At 44.1% G+C, this 17,602-nt stretch overlaps 2 protein-coding genes across 2 annotated transcripts; both read right to left on the bottom strand.

Moving 5' to 3' along the window:
- Window positions 1-1,606: 1,606 nt before the first annotated feature.
- Window positions 1,607-5,830, bottom strand: OSTC (oligosaccharyltransferase complex non-catalytic subunit). Its single transcript, XM_065634254.1, has 4 exons — window positions 5,613-5,830; window positions 5,098-5,191; window positions 3,593-3,790; window positions 1,607-2,262 (listed from the first exon to the last, which is right to left on the bottom strand). Exons 1-4 carry the CDS (start codon window positions 5,749-5,751, stop codon window positions 2,244-2,246), a joined length of 450 nt encoding a protein of 149 aa, XP_065490326.1. The 5' UTR covers window positions 5,752-5,830; the 3' UTR covers window positions 1,607-2,243.
- A 3,186-nt stretch (window positions 5,831-9,016) lies between these two features.
- On the bottom strand, window positions 9,017-12,663 carry RPL34 (ribosomal protein L34). Its single transcript, XM_065634074.1, has 5 exons — window positions 12,634-12,663; window positions 11,745-11,818; window positions 11,547-11,646; window positions 10,675-10,778; window positions 9,017-9,146 (listed from the first exon to the last, which is right to left on the bottom strand). The coding sequence occupies exons 2-5, from the start codon at window positions 11,807-11,809 to the stop codon at window positions 9,062-9,064; spliced, it is 354 nt and encodes a 117-aa protein (XP_065490146.1). The 5' UTR covers window positions 11,810-11,818; window positions 12,634-12,663; the 3' UTR covers window positions 9,017-9,061.
- Window positions 12,664-17,602: the final 4,939 nt, after the last annotated feature.

The raw sequence follows: 17,602 nt of genomic DNA, 5'->3' as shown, positions 1-17,602 counted from the left end.
TTTGCTTTACCTTTATCACAGTGCTTCAATTTTGCTTTTAATTTCCCACTCCACAATCTAGTTCAGTTCACCCTAGAAGATATGAGCATCAAACACAGATGTATATTGTCACTAGTTAGAGGAAGTTTTCTTTCAGTCACTGAAATATTCCTATGACTATCCTAAACTCCCACAGTAGAGGCCACCTGCTGTTACCTATAAAGAATACCAGACATTTACAGAAAATACCAGCTGTTCTGTAATTGAAAATGGGATTCCTATAAGACACAACAATACCTCTTCTTTGCAGTTCATCTGACAGTACTCAGCAGAAATTTTACCTTGGGTGACCAAGAAGCCTCCAATCCACATCCAAAATGAACCAATCTCCAGTTGTGCTTTCTGACATCCTCCTACCTAGCACGCTCCTAGTTTCTGGGTGGTCTGTCTTCTGCTCTGTATTTGTTTTCCTGGTTCTCTCTGCGCTTTGTGCTTTGGCAGAGGATCATACAAGATCTAGTTTGCAGCCTGTGACTGAAGAATCACAAGGGATTATTTAACTTTGTTGCAGACAATCATCTTAGTCTTATTCTCCCAAAACTATCTTCTGTCTCGCAATTAAAAATCCACTTTATTTGTTCCAAGCTATGTCATCTAGCATGTAATTGTAATCAAATGCATCTCACAGACCACAGACATTAAAACCACCATCTAAGAGTACACACGTTTAGCTTCAGCTGCAAACTCGTAGGCTGAAGCTGAACCGCAGTGGGACAAGCACTGAGCTGGAGGGATCTCGATTATACTCAGTGAAGTGACTTTCTGGTTTGACTTCCCTCTCAGATGTATTAAAAAGTTGATTTATGTATCCAGTTATTTACTTACATAATATTAATACTCCCTCTTGAAGGTAAGCATGTGTCTTACCAAAACCAGAGTGACCAAAAGGAAACTGCTTGGAAAAGACTGGAAACTTCGCAGTTACAAGCCTCATAAAACAGCTTAAGTTACATTAAATCTTAATGACAAACATGTAAGACCAGCAAATGCCAAGGTCACATAGTATGTAAGAATGAGGGAGTGGACGTGACATATCCCAAGGGCAGATGATTAACAGCTAGCTCAGAAATTTGATTAAATATGTGAACAGTAATACTTCACAGTTAAAGGAATAAACAACATTTATCACTGACAATTATTATATGGAGGAAAATAGTGCTTCAAACACAAATGGCTTGCAAAACAAAAAAGGGCATTTATGGAGATTTAGAGACATCTTTTCTTCCCCCAGAATGCCATACGTTAATGAAACATGATTGTAACATTCCATCTTTTAAAACGAAGACAAAATAAGTGAGAGCCTCATCTCACACACAAAAAAAAAAAATCAGCAGCTTCAGAAGTAAATTTTCTTGGCTACTGAAAACCATATTTCATTTGGACACAGTCCAAGTTCATGGAAAATACAAGGCTTCTTATCCCTGATACTTAAAAAAAAAAAATCATTATCCAATAGTGAAAAATAAAGCTGAAATGATGTGGTCACGTTATGGTAGGCATCTCAAGCCTGGATGTACAACAGGTCATCCACACAAGAAAAAACTTCAAAAACTGCATAGAATTCAAATAATCTTGTAGAAAATAAGTTTTATTTGGCTCCTTTCATACACTTTCTCAAAAAGAAATGAACATTCATACAGTTTGCCTTTCCCAGTGCACGTCTGGATTTGCTCACATAGAGCCACTAATATCAAGGCAAAAGGTGCCTTTGAAATCATTTCAGACACATTGTATTTTGACTGTAAAGCATCCAAAGTTACTAATTTTCTAATTATAAGTTGGAAAGAAATGTTTCAGGTGTTCCTTCTCCAATTCACACATATAATTGTCCCACACAGGGAAGAGGGGTCAGACCTGCAACAAAGAACTGTCAAGGCAATGGCTAACACTTGTTTCAGGTAGAGCTGAAAATAGGTTCACTATTTCATACTGAGTTGGGATATAAAACAAAAGCCCAGCTAGGTAACTTGCTCTTTCCAAAAACTCTTAAAACAGAAATGATAGAACATTGTTTCAAAACTACAAATCAGCCATTGGTAGTGAGAGTTTGTTTGCAGAGAAAGTGCTCTTTCCCTGGTTGTTTCTCATGGCCAGGTCTCTTTCCTGTTGGTGATGGCGATGGAATTTGTTTCTTGCTGCTGCTTCTTAAACACTTCATGAAGAGGAGTAAATTCAGCTTGGGCTTTCATGTATCACAAGAGGTACTAGCCCATCAAGTAACCCCTACAGAAAAAAATTAAGTTAGAAAAAAGGTTAGTAAACACAGGCAGCACCTCCTCAAAAATCAATAGCCATACAGTCTTAAAACAAAAACTTCAGGCTGCCAAATCTCTGCTGATTGAGGCTATTTGAAACAATAAATCCTGTCCAAGGTACAAACTGGCCAGCTTAACTGCACGTGCCTTCCTCAGTTGACTTTCTTCTATGAACACTGAAAATAGATTAGCCTGTTCTCAATCCAACTTTGGTAATTGTTTGGAATTTTTGAAGCCCAGGCTACACCCTACGAAAGGTTCTTTATTTGTACTCTTTACACAAACCACCAGTGTTATGATATTCAGTATAAACTGACATTATCTGGCACTCAACACAACTCTTGTCTCTTTTTCTCTTCCATTTCTCGGACGCCCTGTTTCTTTAATGAGTTTATGGAAGAGAAATGTTAAGACATACTCAATGAAACAAGGAAATATAGATCAGGTCCCTATCCAGTTACCTGCTGCCAGGGAACCCACTGCTTCTGTGTGATAAAACAACATTTTTAACTACACCGCAGAGGTAAAAAAAAAATATTTAAGAAAAGAGGAATGACTCTCTTTGTTAAGTCAACACCTCATGCAGCTACTCCAGAAATTAACTACCAGTACCTCCAAACATCAGGTTTCAGCTAATCTAAATGAAATAGATGGCCTGAGAAATAAAAAGGAGAAAAAAATTGAAAATCCTTCATTTGGATTTCGCATAGCCTGGAAACTCCACATCTTTCCTACTTGTTGATCTGTGAATATAGATGTATTAAACCGTCGCATGTATTGTATGCTTCAATTTTCCAGCAACAAAAAAACCCCTGAGACATCATCTTTACTTTAGGTCTGCTTTGGATGGTTCTGTACGCTCATTACCACTGCCATCAGCTTTTCTACTTCTGATCCCTCATGTACACTGTCACTATAAAGAACTCATTTGACTTTCTTCAAGAATTTTGACACTTGCTTTTTCCTCAAAGCTCTACCTTGCAATTACTTTTGCCTGACCAGTAGATACTCAGTCCAACTTAAAATTCATCGTAAGTCAGACTTGTTAATCGTGTCTTCCGACATACCAGGAACTGCCACCTTTTTTTAGCCACAGCACAATTTTACAGTAGCTGGCCCCAAAAGCATCCCACCTCATTTGAGATAGCTTGTTCCAAGAAAGTGCTAAAAAAGGCAAATTATAGACAAACTGCAGATCTTTAGCATACCTCATTGTATTTTCTGTTACTCTTAAATTTAACATAGGCACACATGAGCCACAAAAGAGAAGAAAACCTGAAAAATATTAAATCACTTACGGCAACTTCATCCTCATGAAAACTCTGGCCATGAAGAAGCTCAAAAGTACACTGACAAATCCAATAAAGAGCAGAAGAAACCTATTTAGCTTGGGGATATTCGGTGCATTGGATCGATCCAGAATTATGAACCCTAGGCCGCCCATTGTGAAGAGGAAGCTGGACGCGAGCCCTTCCATAATATATTGCCCATTTACTCTGAAGGGGAAAAAAAAAGGGAGGTAAGGAAAGAAAAGAGAATCAGAAAAAGATTAGTTTTAAAGAAATTATTTACATTTCAAACCCCATCTACTTAACCTGCTTTAGCTGTACAAATACACAGGATGACGAACTTTGATGGCTGACTTTCTAACAAAAACTAGGTGGGGAAACTGACATTATGAAATTACATTAAGGCTTTAATACGTAATTAATCTCTGGGACTGATAGTCTGCAAGGTGCCCAGTCAAGCATACTAGTGGTTTTATACATAATAGTGTATACTAATGGCTACCACACAAGCTCACGAGTTTTCAGAAATACCTAGTCCAAAGTAGCACCTGTTTTCACAGATGACTCAAGGCTGTGACCCCTGGGCCACTGAGCTTTCCGAGTCTCATTTACATCCTGATGTTCACACAGCAGTGCTTGAGTCCTCATCTCAGTACAAATCCCAACCGACGGACTACATCAGCGCATGAAGCACATCTCCTGGTCCCAGCACATGGCAAAAGCAGCTCTTTTCTGCAGTATTTTTTGCTACTGGCTCGCTGAGCCTGCGCACAGATTGTGGGGACTCTGCCTGACAGCGCCCTGACGCACACTGCCAGCCTTCCTTCTTACAAGGCTCAGATGGAGAGATGCAGAAAGAACGTTGCACTTGGGCCACAACTCTCCTGCTTCCCACAGTCACCAAACCTTTTTCTTATCCTTGTAATTAGCAATATTAGCAATCTCATAAAGTTAGCATGGATGAAGGTACTGTGGGTGCTAATACAGAGATGAAGATTATCATTACTGCCACATTTCATCTTCAACTTCATCCTCTTTCACGTTGTTTTCACTGAATTGTCCTAAAGTGCCATAAACTCCCTGCAGTAGCCTCATTCATCTATACTGCAACGCTCCAAGCCAGTCTGAAACATGTATTACATCTAGTCCAAAACCAAAACAGTGCATGAGGCAAGTCACAGACCTCATAGATTTAAAGAACTTTTTTCGTATTTAGCAAAATTCAATGTAAATAGCAAGAGTTTGGAAGAAAGAGAAATAGTGCCAGCTCAACACATTTTTCTTACCAGATTTTTCATTTTTAAAAGCTTTAGAAGGACTGAGTTTTTCTATTTCCATTGATTTCAATGCTGCCTCATTATTTTTTTAAAAGTATTTGAAAACCAAGGACTGACGTAGAACAGATCCTGCCTTGCACAGAGAGCTCAAAAAAAAAAGTGGATGCACAGGTCAGAAAGACACATTTATTCACTCGTGCTTAGGTGTTTGCACCCTGCTTGCCAGGCCAGACCTACCTGTACGCCAAGAAGGCCACGGGCCTCTGATGCCCGTGTTCGTCTGTCATCGACCCCACGCTGGGAGGTTCCACGATCACGTCATAGATAATCCCTGTGGGGAGAAGAGCGAGCGTCACCTTTCCCTGCAGCAGCCACGGGCGAGAACTGCCCTGACCTCAGTGAGGGTGAGGGAGCGCTGGACCAGGCTGCCCAGGGAGGTTGTGGAGTCTCCTTCTCTGCAGACATTCCAACCCGCCTGGACACCTTCCTGTGTAACCTCATCTGGGCGTTCCTGCTCCGGCGGGGGGATTGCACTGGATGAGCTTTCGAGGTCCCTTCCAATCCCTAACACTCTGTGATTCTGTGTGACCCCGCAGGGGCGCTCGGAGAGGCCCAAGGTTCGTGTTTTACGGGCGATGTGGAGCCGGACAAGGGCTCAGCAGCAGCGGCGGCCCCGCCAGCCGGGGCAGGGGCCAGCAGCCCGCCGGGCACAGGCACAGCCAGCCCGTGACGGGGTCTCCCGCCGGCCTCACCTCCGGTGATGAGGAAGTAGGACACCACCACCAGCGCGTAAACCGTCATGGCCGAGGGCATGTGCACCCAGCTCGGCCGCTTTAGCTTGATGTTGGGGCACTCGAGCACGGCGAAGGGCAGGCGGTACAGCGTCTCCATGGCGGCGGTGCGGCCCGACCCAGAGCCGCGGCACGGCTGCGCCCTGCCCGGCTCGGTTCTCCCCGCCGCCGCCGGACACGAAGGCGGAAACGGAAATTGGCTGCCGCGTCCTGACAGGGGTAAGTTAATAATTTCTTAAAAAGCCGGTCTAAACGAAAACACTCAAGAGCGACCCTCAGCAAAAACGACGCAAGTAAAGCACAGACTTTTTTTCTGAGAAAAATCATATATAAAAGCAGACCGTCCGCCGCCGGGTGATCTATCAATCCTACTCGCCTGCCAGGACCCAACAGCCCTGACGTGTCGGTGCTGGGTAACGGCGAGGCGCTTGGGGCGGGGCCAGGGGCGCGGGCTCCGCCCCCAGTCTGGGCGGGCGGGGCAGCCACGTGGCCGCCCGGTCCCGGTCCCGCGGGCGCGGACACGCGTGTGGGGACACGAGCGCTCGGCCCCGGCCTCCCTTACGGCACAGCCGGGCTGGGGAAGATACCGAGAAAAGAAAAAGATCCAGCGCGGGCCGCACCCGCGACCCCGTGTTTGCAGGTGGGGGGCTGGGATCCCCCCTGCCCGTGGTCCCCATCTTGGTCCGCCGCCAGAGGAGACCCCAACACCGAGACCGGGGCGGGAAAGGACGTCAAACCAGTAGCTGCTGAGAGCAAGAGGGGGACCTGGGGGTACACAGACCATCTTACACGCTCCTGTGAGCCTGCCACCCCCCTCAGCTCAGCTGAGGTTCAGTATGGAGAGAAGCAGCCAGGCAACACGCGGGAGAAAAATTCCCCATTTTAAGTGGAAACTTGTCTAGTTCTTCTTGCTTCATGAGCAGAGGCAGGGGGGAGCCTTTCTTGAGCAGTTCCTGTCTTCTCCATACCTTTGTCTGAGCTGAGGTCAAGTCTCCTGGCAGCACGGGAGGTGTCTCCTTCAAAAAAGGCACCTGACAGGCAGGGACTGAATCAGAGCGCCAGCTGAAGAGAAGTAACAGATCCATAAACAAAACCCCACAACAAACACCCATGCATAGGAAGACCAATGCCTTTCTGCAGACATAATTTAACACGAGAGAGAGTAAAAATCATCTCAACACCAACCCCTCCCTCCAGGTTACGTGAGCATGTCTAAAACTGCACACGCCAGGTGAGCGCACCCTGCCCCACTGCACCTCAAGGGGTATCATGCCCCAAACGACTGCTCCATAGCTACATTGCAGCCATCTGCTCAGAGAATTATTTTCAAAACTGTTAAAACAAAATTTAAGGGCTTTATGACCATTTCACTGACTCTTTGCCCAATACCTGCTTTTATTTCTGCCTACACTGGCGATAACCCCTCTCCTAACTCACACCCCAGCTGCCTTTCAGTGCAATCCCATCACTATAATTAGCTGTTTTAAGTCTCAGCCCACCTGCTTGGAAAAAAAAAAGTCTCCATCTCAGTGCGACATACCTGTCAACAGATGTTTATGACATTTCTCCCAATTATATCAAAAGTATTCTTGCCTTCTTTCCAAAAGCCCCAAGGAAAACTCCAATCTCACAGTTTTTAAACTTAAAATAAGAGCACTTCTGCTTTAAAATCATTCTTCCAGCACGCAGAACTACTGAAGTTTGCACCAGCACAGTAAGACAACAACTAATGAAATTTTAACCTTGTAAACTAACTATAGTAACAGCACCTAAAAATGTCAGGGTACTAATGTTAGTTAATTACCTGCAGCCTTTGGAACAAGTTTTGGTATAATCCAAGCCGAGGAGAAACAAATGCTTCATACCTTAAGCTGCATGAGCAAGCTGCAACATTTATCCATTTTGAGAATACTAACAGAATTATTTCAATGACTCGGGACACTATGAGGAAATTCTTGGCAGGGTACAGCTCCTTTCACTCCCTGCAGTGTTAAGTCAGTTATCCTGGACCACAGCCATCCTGTCATCAAACCCAGGAGCCATCAACACCACCACTGTGAGTTTGTAGGCAGTTGACCCCAAGTACCAGCTTGCTGCCACCAAAAATGCAGGTCTTTCCACAAACTCACTTTTCCATGACCTGTTTCTTGGCTGACTGTATAGTCTGACAAGCTTCAGAGCTAGGCACGATGTGAACAGAGGAGGAATTTGTACACATCTCAGAGCCACAGCCTCAGCAGACTCCACAAGTGATCTTAGAAACCTCTTCAAACAGCATCCTTGCTGTTCCCAGTACATCTGTGCAGTCAGTAATTATTTCTCCTCTTTCCTTATTCCAGTGGTGGAGCTCACTACTTCTTGAAAAAATAGTTACTGGTAAAAATAGATACCCACTTCTTGTCAGATACTAAGAGTAGCTCCAAAATTCAGCTGGGGGTGAAGAATATTGCTGTACCCAGAGGAATGCAAGAAATTATCCCAAGTGTGTTAAAGCACACCTGGGCAGCATTAGAAGCACAATTACAGTTCTCTCTACAAACCAGAATTAGGGAAAACAGCAAAACAAGCCCACTTCCACTTTTTACAACTGCTTTTCACATTACCACTACATCCTCAGGGATAAAACAACAGAACTTTGGTTCAAGTTTCAATAGCAGAGATCCAAATTGCTACTCTAAAACCTAATTCTGGAAGCTATTAAAAGCCTGTTCTAGCTGTGCCCTGGAGCTCGGCTTGTATCACACCTCTAACTGCTGGCCCAGGAAGCACCTAACAAACAAACAGAACACAACAGCTGCAGCTTTCTTCCAGGAGATCCAGATGTAGCAGTATGCAACTGTCTGGTGGATACAGCACTGGCTTTGAGAAGTCGAAACTACTCCCCCCACCCTCAGACTTGAATAACTATAGCATGCACTATTAAAGAAAAATATCTACGTTAGGTCTATAATAGTTCTCCTTCATCCGACAATCTCTCTTCCAGTCTTAAGTCTTAGTCTGCTTTTGTTTGCTTTTCTTTTTCAGACTGCTAACTCCCTTCTGAGCCAAGTCCTCTGATGACTTCAAACACAATTGATGCCATGAAAACAAAAAAACCCGAAAAGCACCCCCCCCCCCAACAAACAAACAAAAACCTGCATTGCTTGAAGTTACTCCAATCCATCTACAGAATTGTGAGACAGAGCTGGGAGTCACGTTTAACCAGACCTCCTTCCACCTGCTCAATTTCCCTGTTTGCAGGCAGCACAGACCACAGCATCCTGACTTTCAGGGTTTGTTGCACCAAAACCTAATTCTGCATTACACAAGCTGCAAGAAGCAGCTCGTACCAGCTTTGACTAGCACGTGGAATGACAGGACACAAGAAAAGTGGAGCTTTCATTTATTGGGCTGAAAAACTACAGATAGATTCACTTTGACTTCTGGCTCTGTGCTTGTGCCTTCAACACTTTCACAACGATCTTCTGCTCCTCAATAAGAAAAGCTCGTTTGATTCTGGAAAAGAAAAACAACAACTTTAGGAGATGGGTAAACACTTATGGGAAAACAGAAAAATAAGACAAAGTTAGAATTAGTTTTGCTGTCTCCAACATTCACTGCACATGCGGTGTTGGTTCCACAGTTACATAAAAAGGGAAACCTAAGGTAAGACCTGATGGCTGAACATTTTAAAAATTAACACCTTCACTAACTTCAAAGGCAAAAACCAAAACTTCTCACTGGCAAACTAATTCAGCTGTTTTTAAAGCTGGAATTGGTGTGGCCAGCTATGATGAGCTCTCTTCCTCAGAACTATAAAAAAAAAAAGCACCAACTTTCCATCATCAAAACAAGAACAGCTTCTCTCTCAGGATTTAAGCTTCTTTGCACATAAATAGAGAAAACCCTGGCAGGTCAAGTCACGCCTAAATATGATTATTTCTGGAAGACATGTAGGGCCACCATGCAGATGGACCTAAGTGACAAGTATTCACATTAACAGCCTGTCTCATGACTTCAAGTTAAAAGCACAAATATACCACACACTCTTCTACCTTGGAACACCAAAACACCATTCCATACACATTTGGTATAAACCACTACAGTCGCAGTACACAAAACCTACCAAAGATGCCTCAACAGGTGCAGGAGAAAACCCACCAATTACACGGAAGGAGCTGACTGTGTTTTTCATTTTAGGCAGAATAAGGCATACTCATGTATTAGAAACAATCTACCAAGCTCAAAGTGTTTGGGAAAACGCTCGGGGGAAAAAAAATTGGCTTTTAACACAGAAAAAAGTTATGCTACGGACCTCCAGCTCTAACAACCTGTCCTCAGTCGAACCTGATGTGATTTAACTTAGAACTCAAGCAAGCAAAGAAAACAGGAACGCTAACAAGATTTGAACTACAGATGAAAAAACTGGCATTAAATTGCTAACTCCAGAGATCTGCTTTGATTATCATTCATAGAGATGACATCTTCTTCATACTACACGTTTTTTCCTTAAACTTGCCAAGGAAGTATAGGATGTACAGTTGTTACCCAACTAAACTGAATTCAGTGAGGCCCAGCAAAGGCCATCTTAAAGCTTAAGCACATAAACATGCAACCAATTAACATCTTTGAATCCCAAAACACCACAAAGCAGCCAAAAGCTCAACTGATCTAACAGGAATATCTTTGCATAAGACAAAAGAATAGCACAACTGAAGTGAAAAAATCTTTACTATGGGGGCTGAACATAAAATAAAAATCCAGAATGAACAGAATGTTTAGCACCAAAGCAACACTGCAGTAAGAAATCATGAACAACATAAACTCTCTACAAAGCAGCTCCAAATTCAGTAACTAGCTCAAATCCAAGGGACAAAAAAATCACACACATCACAGCTAACGTGCCCCATGTTCACCCCCTCCATTCTACTACACCAATGTCAGACAAGTCTTCAAAATTTCGGCCCACATTATGAAAACAGCGAGATGCAAAAATCTCATATGAAGTCACCCCAAGAATAAAATTAGTTATCTGTAAGCTTACCGGTCACGGACACACTTAGCACACATGGAACCACCATAAGCTCTGCTAACGTGCTTCTTCGTTTTTGACAGCCTCATGAGAACTTTAGGACGCACGGCACGAACCTACAGAAAGCAAGAGTGAGAAGTGTATCATGAGATAGTAATTTTGGATTACAGTCATATCAAGAGATAGTTCGAAAAAGCAGCAACACCTGAAGTTGACTATTCAAGATTCAAAAAGGGTCTGAAGCCGCAGACTGTTGTACATGCCATTTTCAGCATTCCTACGCTTATCTTTTCATTCTACCGTAGAGGCTCCTCAATAGATTCAGAATTAAAAATTGGTTTATAAAAAAAGATTGTTTTCCCAAGGGTAGAAACTGCTCAAAGACTGACACTACTCAAGCATTCCCATCGCTGTTAAGAGCAATATCATTAAACCAAGAAAACATTTTGGAGAAAAATATGTTAAAAACATTAATACCTTTTTCTAAACCTGAAAGTCAAACTTGACTTAAGTGTTTTGTTTTGGTTTTGTTTGTTTTGGGTTTTGTTTTGTGAGTTTTGTTTTTTAAGGCCCACCTAATAGGTCAAATTTAGGCTTTTAAACCTGCTACAGAATCACCCCAGTCTAACTCTAAAAATTTCAGCCAGTTACAACTTATAGTCCACGAAGGTTCAGAAATAACAGCAATGAGAACCACAAGCATTAAAAAAAGCACTTACTCTTTAGGCTTTCAGAGCTTGTCTTACCAGTTAAGCTTCACAACATTCAGATAACATATTAAAGAAGAAAGTTGCTCCAACAAGGCATATTACCTGAAAAGGCTCTTTGTACTGAAAAAAGAAATTGCTGTAAAAAAATGTTATGCCACTAAGTCTAATACTTACACCACGAAGTCTTCCTGGACATATACCACATGCCGACTTTGGTGCCTTCCCTACTTTCTTGGTGTAAAGGTAAACAATCCTGTTCCCGGGTGTTCGGGACCTAAATGCAGCAGAAAAATACTCAGTTAACATAACAGTCAACACTTGAAACGTAGTTTTCATAAAGATTAAGATTTTTAGAAACTACATCTTACTTACAGTCTGGTCTTGTTGGAAGCTGTGTTGTAGGACAACCTACGGCGGTAGGTCAGGCGCTGAACCATTTTTTACACCTAAATTAGTCAAAACCAAAATGGCACTAGTTAAGCGCTCAGTGTCCAGATAGAAGTTCACGTATCACAGCATCAACCGCACTGAAACACCGGACCAGACCTGAACCAGCAGCTGCTGATTCTGCACTAGTATGAACAAAATAGAAGCATTTTCTCATCAATGACAGCCAACACAACTGCGTTAAAACACAACAAAACAGGTGACAGCGGGTAGGAAGCGATCTGCACTCGAGATTCATCCAAACTCACTCGAACGCAGTTCGACATCCTGGTTTTGCCCGTATGATGTCGCACTCCCCTTGAAAACTGTTTAAAAATTTAGCAGCTGAGCATTTTGGTCAGCACAAGCTTCGCTGGCAAGTCTGAGAACCGAGCAGGTGCAAAAGCTCTTTTACTCCGTCGCCCGACAGCAAACTGTGTTAATCATGCTCTAGGCCCAAAGCGGTACCTTCTCCGGGCCCAGCACAACGCGACGAGGGCAGCGAAACCCGCCGTTCACCGGAAAACCGCCTCAACGGGGTGCCGGCCGCCATCAGAGCCCCTCGGGACAACCCCCGGGGCCGGGGCGGGCACTGGGCCCAGCGCCGCAGCCCCCGGCACCGGGTCGGTGCGGTCCGGGAGGAGGCCTGGGGAGGCCCGGCCTCTCCACTGCGCAGCTCCGCCCCGCCCCCGGCCCGAGCGCGGGCAGCAGCGCTCCCGGCCCCTCACCACAGCCTCCCGGGCCCCCTGGCCGCCCCCACCGCTCGCCGGGCGGCGGATGGGGGCGGATGGGCGGCGGATGGGCACCCGCCGCCCTCTGTCAACTGCCGCCATACCTGGAGCCGCCAGATCCGGAAGAGGAAGCGGAAGCGCGGGTCAAGACTGAAATAGTGGCGCCCTGGAACACGGAAGGAATAGCGGCGCCTGCGCACTGTGTCTCTGAGCCTCGGTGGGGCGTGGGCGCCACCATGTTGTACGGAATGGCGGTGCAAGGGCGGCGCCATGTTGTACGGCCGGAGCGGGGAGGGGCGCCGCTCAGCGGCGGGAGCGGGGCAGAGCCGGCGGGGCGGCAGCGCAGCTGGCGGGGGGCGCAGGTGGAGATGCTGGAGACCGGGGAGGCGTGGAGAAGCACGACTAAATCTGCCCTGCTGCACGTGTTTCGCTTTTCCCAGGGGTCCTATACACGTGCTCTCCCCCTCTCCTTTTTTTTTTTTTTTTAAATGTTTTAATGACAAACTATTTTTCTAAAAATAGATCCTGCGTCTGGGCTCTGTAGAGAGCAGCACAGGACCTACATTGGCCTGACACCTCCTCACTGCCCTGGCAGTCTCGGACAAAAATATCCTCTTGCCAGTTTACCAATTTACCACTCACTCCCATGCTCCGGAGCAGGAGCTCAGGCAGGAATAGGATGATATAAAACTTTCTCTCCTGGCCACGTCAATGCTTCGCCTGACCCAAAATCGCATTTCCAAGCCATAGGTACCCAGGAAAAGTAGACTGGACACAGAACACAGCTGGTTGATCTTTCCCTTAATACACCCTCCCCATGTTCAGCAGTCAGAAGCTTCCTGAGATGGGCTGTGTTTTCTGACTTTCATTTTAAATAGCCTCTGGTGGACCCCAAGGAAAAGAAAAGAAGGAAAGGGGAGAGGAAAGAAAAGGAAAGGAAAGGGGAAAGGAAAGGGAAAGGGAAGAGAAAGGAAAGGGAAAGGGAAGGAAAAGGAAAGAAAAGGGAAGAAAGAGAAAGAGAAAGGGAAAGAGAAAAGAAGAAAATAAAAACTGCGAGAGCCCAGAGAACATGAGACAGCTTGTCAGCAGCCAGAAACAGTGTTCCAACAGTGCTAGGTCTGCCAAATCTGCAATTATTAAAAAGTAAACGCACAAAAGCTACCCCTATCGGCTCCTTGCAATTGCATTAAGCACTGCTTTCACAGGAAGGAAAGGAAGAACCCTCGCTAGAAGGAGCCCCACCAGATTACTGTTCTCCCAGACGTTTGCTTCAGCGCTCAGCCCGTGCACACAGGTCCCTGGCTAGCTGAGCAGCACGTTGACAAGCAGAGCTGGTCTCTCTGCTCTGAAATCAGTGGCCGCCTGGCTATGGGAAAGCCCCCACTATCCATTTGTGGCCTCCTGGATGGATCTCATTCCCACCCCACCCCATGGAACTGAGGCATCAAAGACCAAGAGATTCGAAAGCGCACGTTTCCATCCCTTGTACAGGCAAAGTCTTAATATGGCATCAATGGGAAATGGCCAACTGTGGGGAGCACAGGATCGGGCCCATGGGCTCTAAGTTGGGCTCTTCTCCCAAGTAGCAAGTGATGGGACGAGAGGAAACGGCCTCAAGTTGCGCCAGGGGAGGTTCAGATTGGATATTAGGAAAAAATTCTTCACAGAAAGGGCTGTCAGGGATTGAAATAGGCTGCCCAGGGAAGTGGTAGCGTAACCATCCCCGGAGGGATTTAAAAGGTGTTTGGATGAGGTTCTCAGGGACATGGTTTAGTGCTGGAGTTCGGTTGGGTTATGGTTGGACTCAATGACCCTGAAGGTCTCTTCCAACTGAAATGATTCTATGATTCCATGATCCTAAACATTCTTTTGCTCTACTGGCCTGAGCAATGACAGCCAGGGACCTGCACATTAAATACACAGGGTGCCGCTGCCATCATTAGTGGCTTCAGCTTCGCTTTTGGAACGGCGGGTGCTCAGAAACCTTTGATGTGTGCTCCTGGCCTTATTTACGGATTTGTAACTTGCAGTTCATTGTGCTGTACCCTCCCTGTTTTCGATCTATAATTATTATTTTGATTAATTATTGACTCTTTTTAAGTGCAAATTATGGACACCAGAATTTTTGTAATTCATTAAAGAAGAGAAAATATGTATAAACTAGATCTTAGGGTGTATTGGAAATAGGAGCATATTTCAAACAAGTAGATTTCAGAGCAATTAGAGTATTTAATATGAACTTTCTAGGCCCAGAACCCTGAGGGGAATAAGAAAGCCAATTAAATTAGATTAAATAATCATGCCTAAATATAAAAGTGTAACAGAACCCAATTGTTAAAGAACAACACTATTAAATGATGATGGAATTGTTTAGTTTAGATGTTGCCGATGCAACAGGTAGCTATTTTATTATTGAACAACAGTATCGATATTTTTTTGAACTTAACGATTTAGGCTCTAAACTCCACTGGTGTAAGTTACAGGAGCCGTCAATTAATATCCAGTGGTTCACTTCTGCGGATGTGCTGGCCTAGTTTTTCAAAGACTCTCTATTTATTTTGTAAGAGGAAAGGGGCTGTCAGGCAAACTGTTCACCAGAGCGTCTGGAAATGTTAGCTTTATGACAACTGGTTTAATGCTATCTAATGTGGGGATACAATTTGAAGCAGGAGCTCACTAAGCCCATTTTGTACAGATTAGTGCTAGTCAAGTGATTCTCTCACGTTGTCTGCTACTCCTACCTCTTCACAGGACCAAACCATCTCTTTTGGGAGCAGTTATTTTCCATGTCAGACACGTCTCATTAACTCTTTCTGCACTTTCTGCTTTCCTTCAATACAACAAAGGGGATGGATTAGCAAACACACAACCTGTCAACTTGGAAAGCTAACAGTGGCATCCTATAAAACCCATCTTTTCCCTTCTAGGATGTCAGTGGAAGCAAAGGGTCTGAGGATGAGTGCCTTTTTCCTTAAGAGAACTGGAGGTTGGCTCCCAGGGTGTATTTGCTCGTCAGTGTAAAACTGGAAAACTCTTTTCCACCAGCGATGATTAGGGACATAGTAGTCTCCAATGGCAGATTAGTAATGTGCTGTGTTTTGCATGGGCCAGCAACTTGTCACCATTTTCTCTTTAGTGCACCAGAAGGATGCTTTGTTCACAGTTTAAGACCAGTTCTTGGTATGTTGACCATCCTTGCTTTCTTCTCCACATGGTCCTCTCCTTACCTCTCTTTTTCTGAAAATCCCTCTCTACTTGTGCAACTGTCCATTTGGTCACATGGGAAATTCCATCAGAGTGAAAGACAGCGCCCAAATGAGTAGGGCTCAATGGGCCCAGCTGGATCCCCGGAAAGCATCTCCCTTTGCTTTCCTCACCCTATTGTCCTGCTTTCAGGGATTTCTCTGCTGCTCCGCCACCCTCTCCTTATGGATCCTTCTAGGGCTGTCCTGCACTGTAAGCTTCAATTTAAAAATAAGAAATGGTTTTCACTCGTATTCACTTGCCGTCATACTGCCCTAGACTGGCAATTCTAAGAGGTAAAGGAAGGAAAATGAACCCGTGTGCAAGCTTGGGATACTGCAGAGAGAAAAATATAGTGATAGCTGAGGAATATACTGCTTCCCTTAAGCCACAGTCACAATACTATTTCTATGAACAGTGGTGGATATGTGTGTCAGAAATGTCTCATTTAAATCAGAATCCAACCTCAGGTGCTGCTTGGATACAACCCGCAGGATTAGGTCTGTAAATTAGGGAACAGAGTGAGAAACTTTGGACTAGAAAGGGCAGAAAGAAGAAGAGGTGCTATGATCCATTGTCTCTCCAGAGCTCTTTTTTTTTCTTAAAAATCCCATTCCCTTTCCTCGTTAACTATGTGGTATGTATCACGATCTGATTATATTCATTTATATCAACATAACATTCCACAACACGGACCTGCGCAAATTACATTATGAGAAACTGTAGTTCATTTCCATTTCAGTGGAGCTTGTTAAACAAGCAAAATTATTTTGTAGCAAAGGGAAAAACAATTTAGTGGAATGCACTCCTAGCATGGGAAGTACATAACATCGTATTTGGGTTGAAACTTTTTCTGTCAGAAATGTCATAACCCCGTAAGAAAGAGAATTAAAATCCCGTTATTTTAATTTACATCTAGCCACAAGATAAGTAAAGTTATCATTGAAATTCTAATTAAATAGGATGATTGACTAAGGTAGGACATCAAAGAAGAGAAGTGAATATGATAAGTCAAAGTCTTATTAATTAGTCCGCATGGAAGAAATTCCAGGGACGTCAAGCTGAGGCTGCTGCAAGGAGAAAAAAAGCAGACAAGAAAATGTGTGTTTCTTTGAAGTTAGGAACTGAGATAGTGATGGAGGTAATTGTGTCTGACTGGATCCAGTAATGAAGAGCCATAAATCAGACCTAGGAATCGGAGGAAAGATTCTAGTAACGAATGTGGCTGCCCCCCTGCTGCGAAGAAACAGAATGCAGAGATGACTAATTGACCCAGTCTATCTCCCAGTAGCTCACTGTTATTATTTATTAATTTTTAATTTCTGAATTATTTACGTTCTGGGAAATTATTTTTGACAGCCTGTTAGGCGTGCCAAAGTTAATGGAGGATGAAAGGACCGGTACTAGAATTAGCAGGGATGTAGTCACAGGCTACTGAATTTAATGATTTTGGAAGGGAAAATTGATTTCACACGGCGTGTCACTTTATACTACTTTAGGGATACACCAGCTATTTGATTAATTGAGGAATAACCAACTCAAAGTATATTTGAAGTGTAAATGAATCGTAGTGCTCAGCTGTTTATTTTTCCTCTTTTCTGATGAGAACACTGCGTTTGCTTAAAGTTGCTGATTAAAACCAACACAGGTAGGCCTCATACTCACACCTGCTTACTTTCTCCTGCTTTAGGAAAAAAAAAAAATCTCACCATCTGGAGGAGACATGAAATTCTCCATCTCACTGGGGATAGAGTTGGTCCTTCCCACACAATGCCTAATTAAATGGGCTTTGTGCACACTGCGGAAAGTGTTTAAGCCGGAGCAGGGCGC

The sequence above is a fragment of the Caloenas nicobarica genome, chromosome 4 (genome assembly GCF_036013445.1).
Source record: "Caloenas nicobarica isolate bCalNic1 chromosome 4, bCalNic1.hap1, whole genome shotgun sequence".
Lineage (NCBI taxonomy): Eukaryota > Metazoa > Chordata > Aves > Columbiformes > Columbidae > Caloenas > Caloenas nicobarica.
This window is presented reverse-complemented; position numbering and strand designations above follow the sequence as displayed.

Bases quoted from the DNA above. Each gene is read 5' to 3' on its own strand.
- OSTC (XM_065634254.1), bottom strand. From the start codon at position 5,751: ATGGAGACGCTGTACCGCCTGCCCTTCGCCGTGCTCGAGTGCCCCAAC. The intron at 5,192-5,612 runs GTGAGGCCGGCG...TTCTCCCCACAG, and splicing joins CTACTTCCTCATCACCGGAG to GGATTATCTATGACGTGATC. The intron at 3,791-5,097 runs GTAGGTCTGGCC...TTTCCCCTTCAG, and splicing joins GTGGCCTTCTTGGCGTACAG to AGTAAATGGGCAATATATTA.
- RPL34 (XM_065634074.1), bottom strand. From the start codon at position 11,809: ATGGTTCAGCGCCTGACCTACCGCCGTAGGTTGTCCTACAACACAGCT. The intron at 10,779-11,546 runs GTAAGTATTAGA...TGCTTTCTGTAG, and splicing joins GTCCAGGAAGACTTCGTGGT to GTTCGTGCCGTGCGTCCTAA. The intron at 9,147-10,674 runs GTAAGCTTACAG...TTTCTTTTCCAG, and splicing joins GCTAAGTGTGTCCGTGACCG to AATCAAACGAGCTTTTCTTA.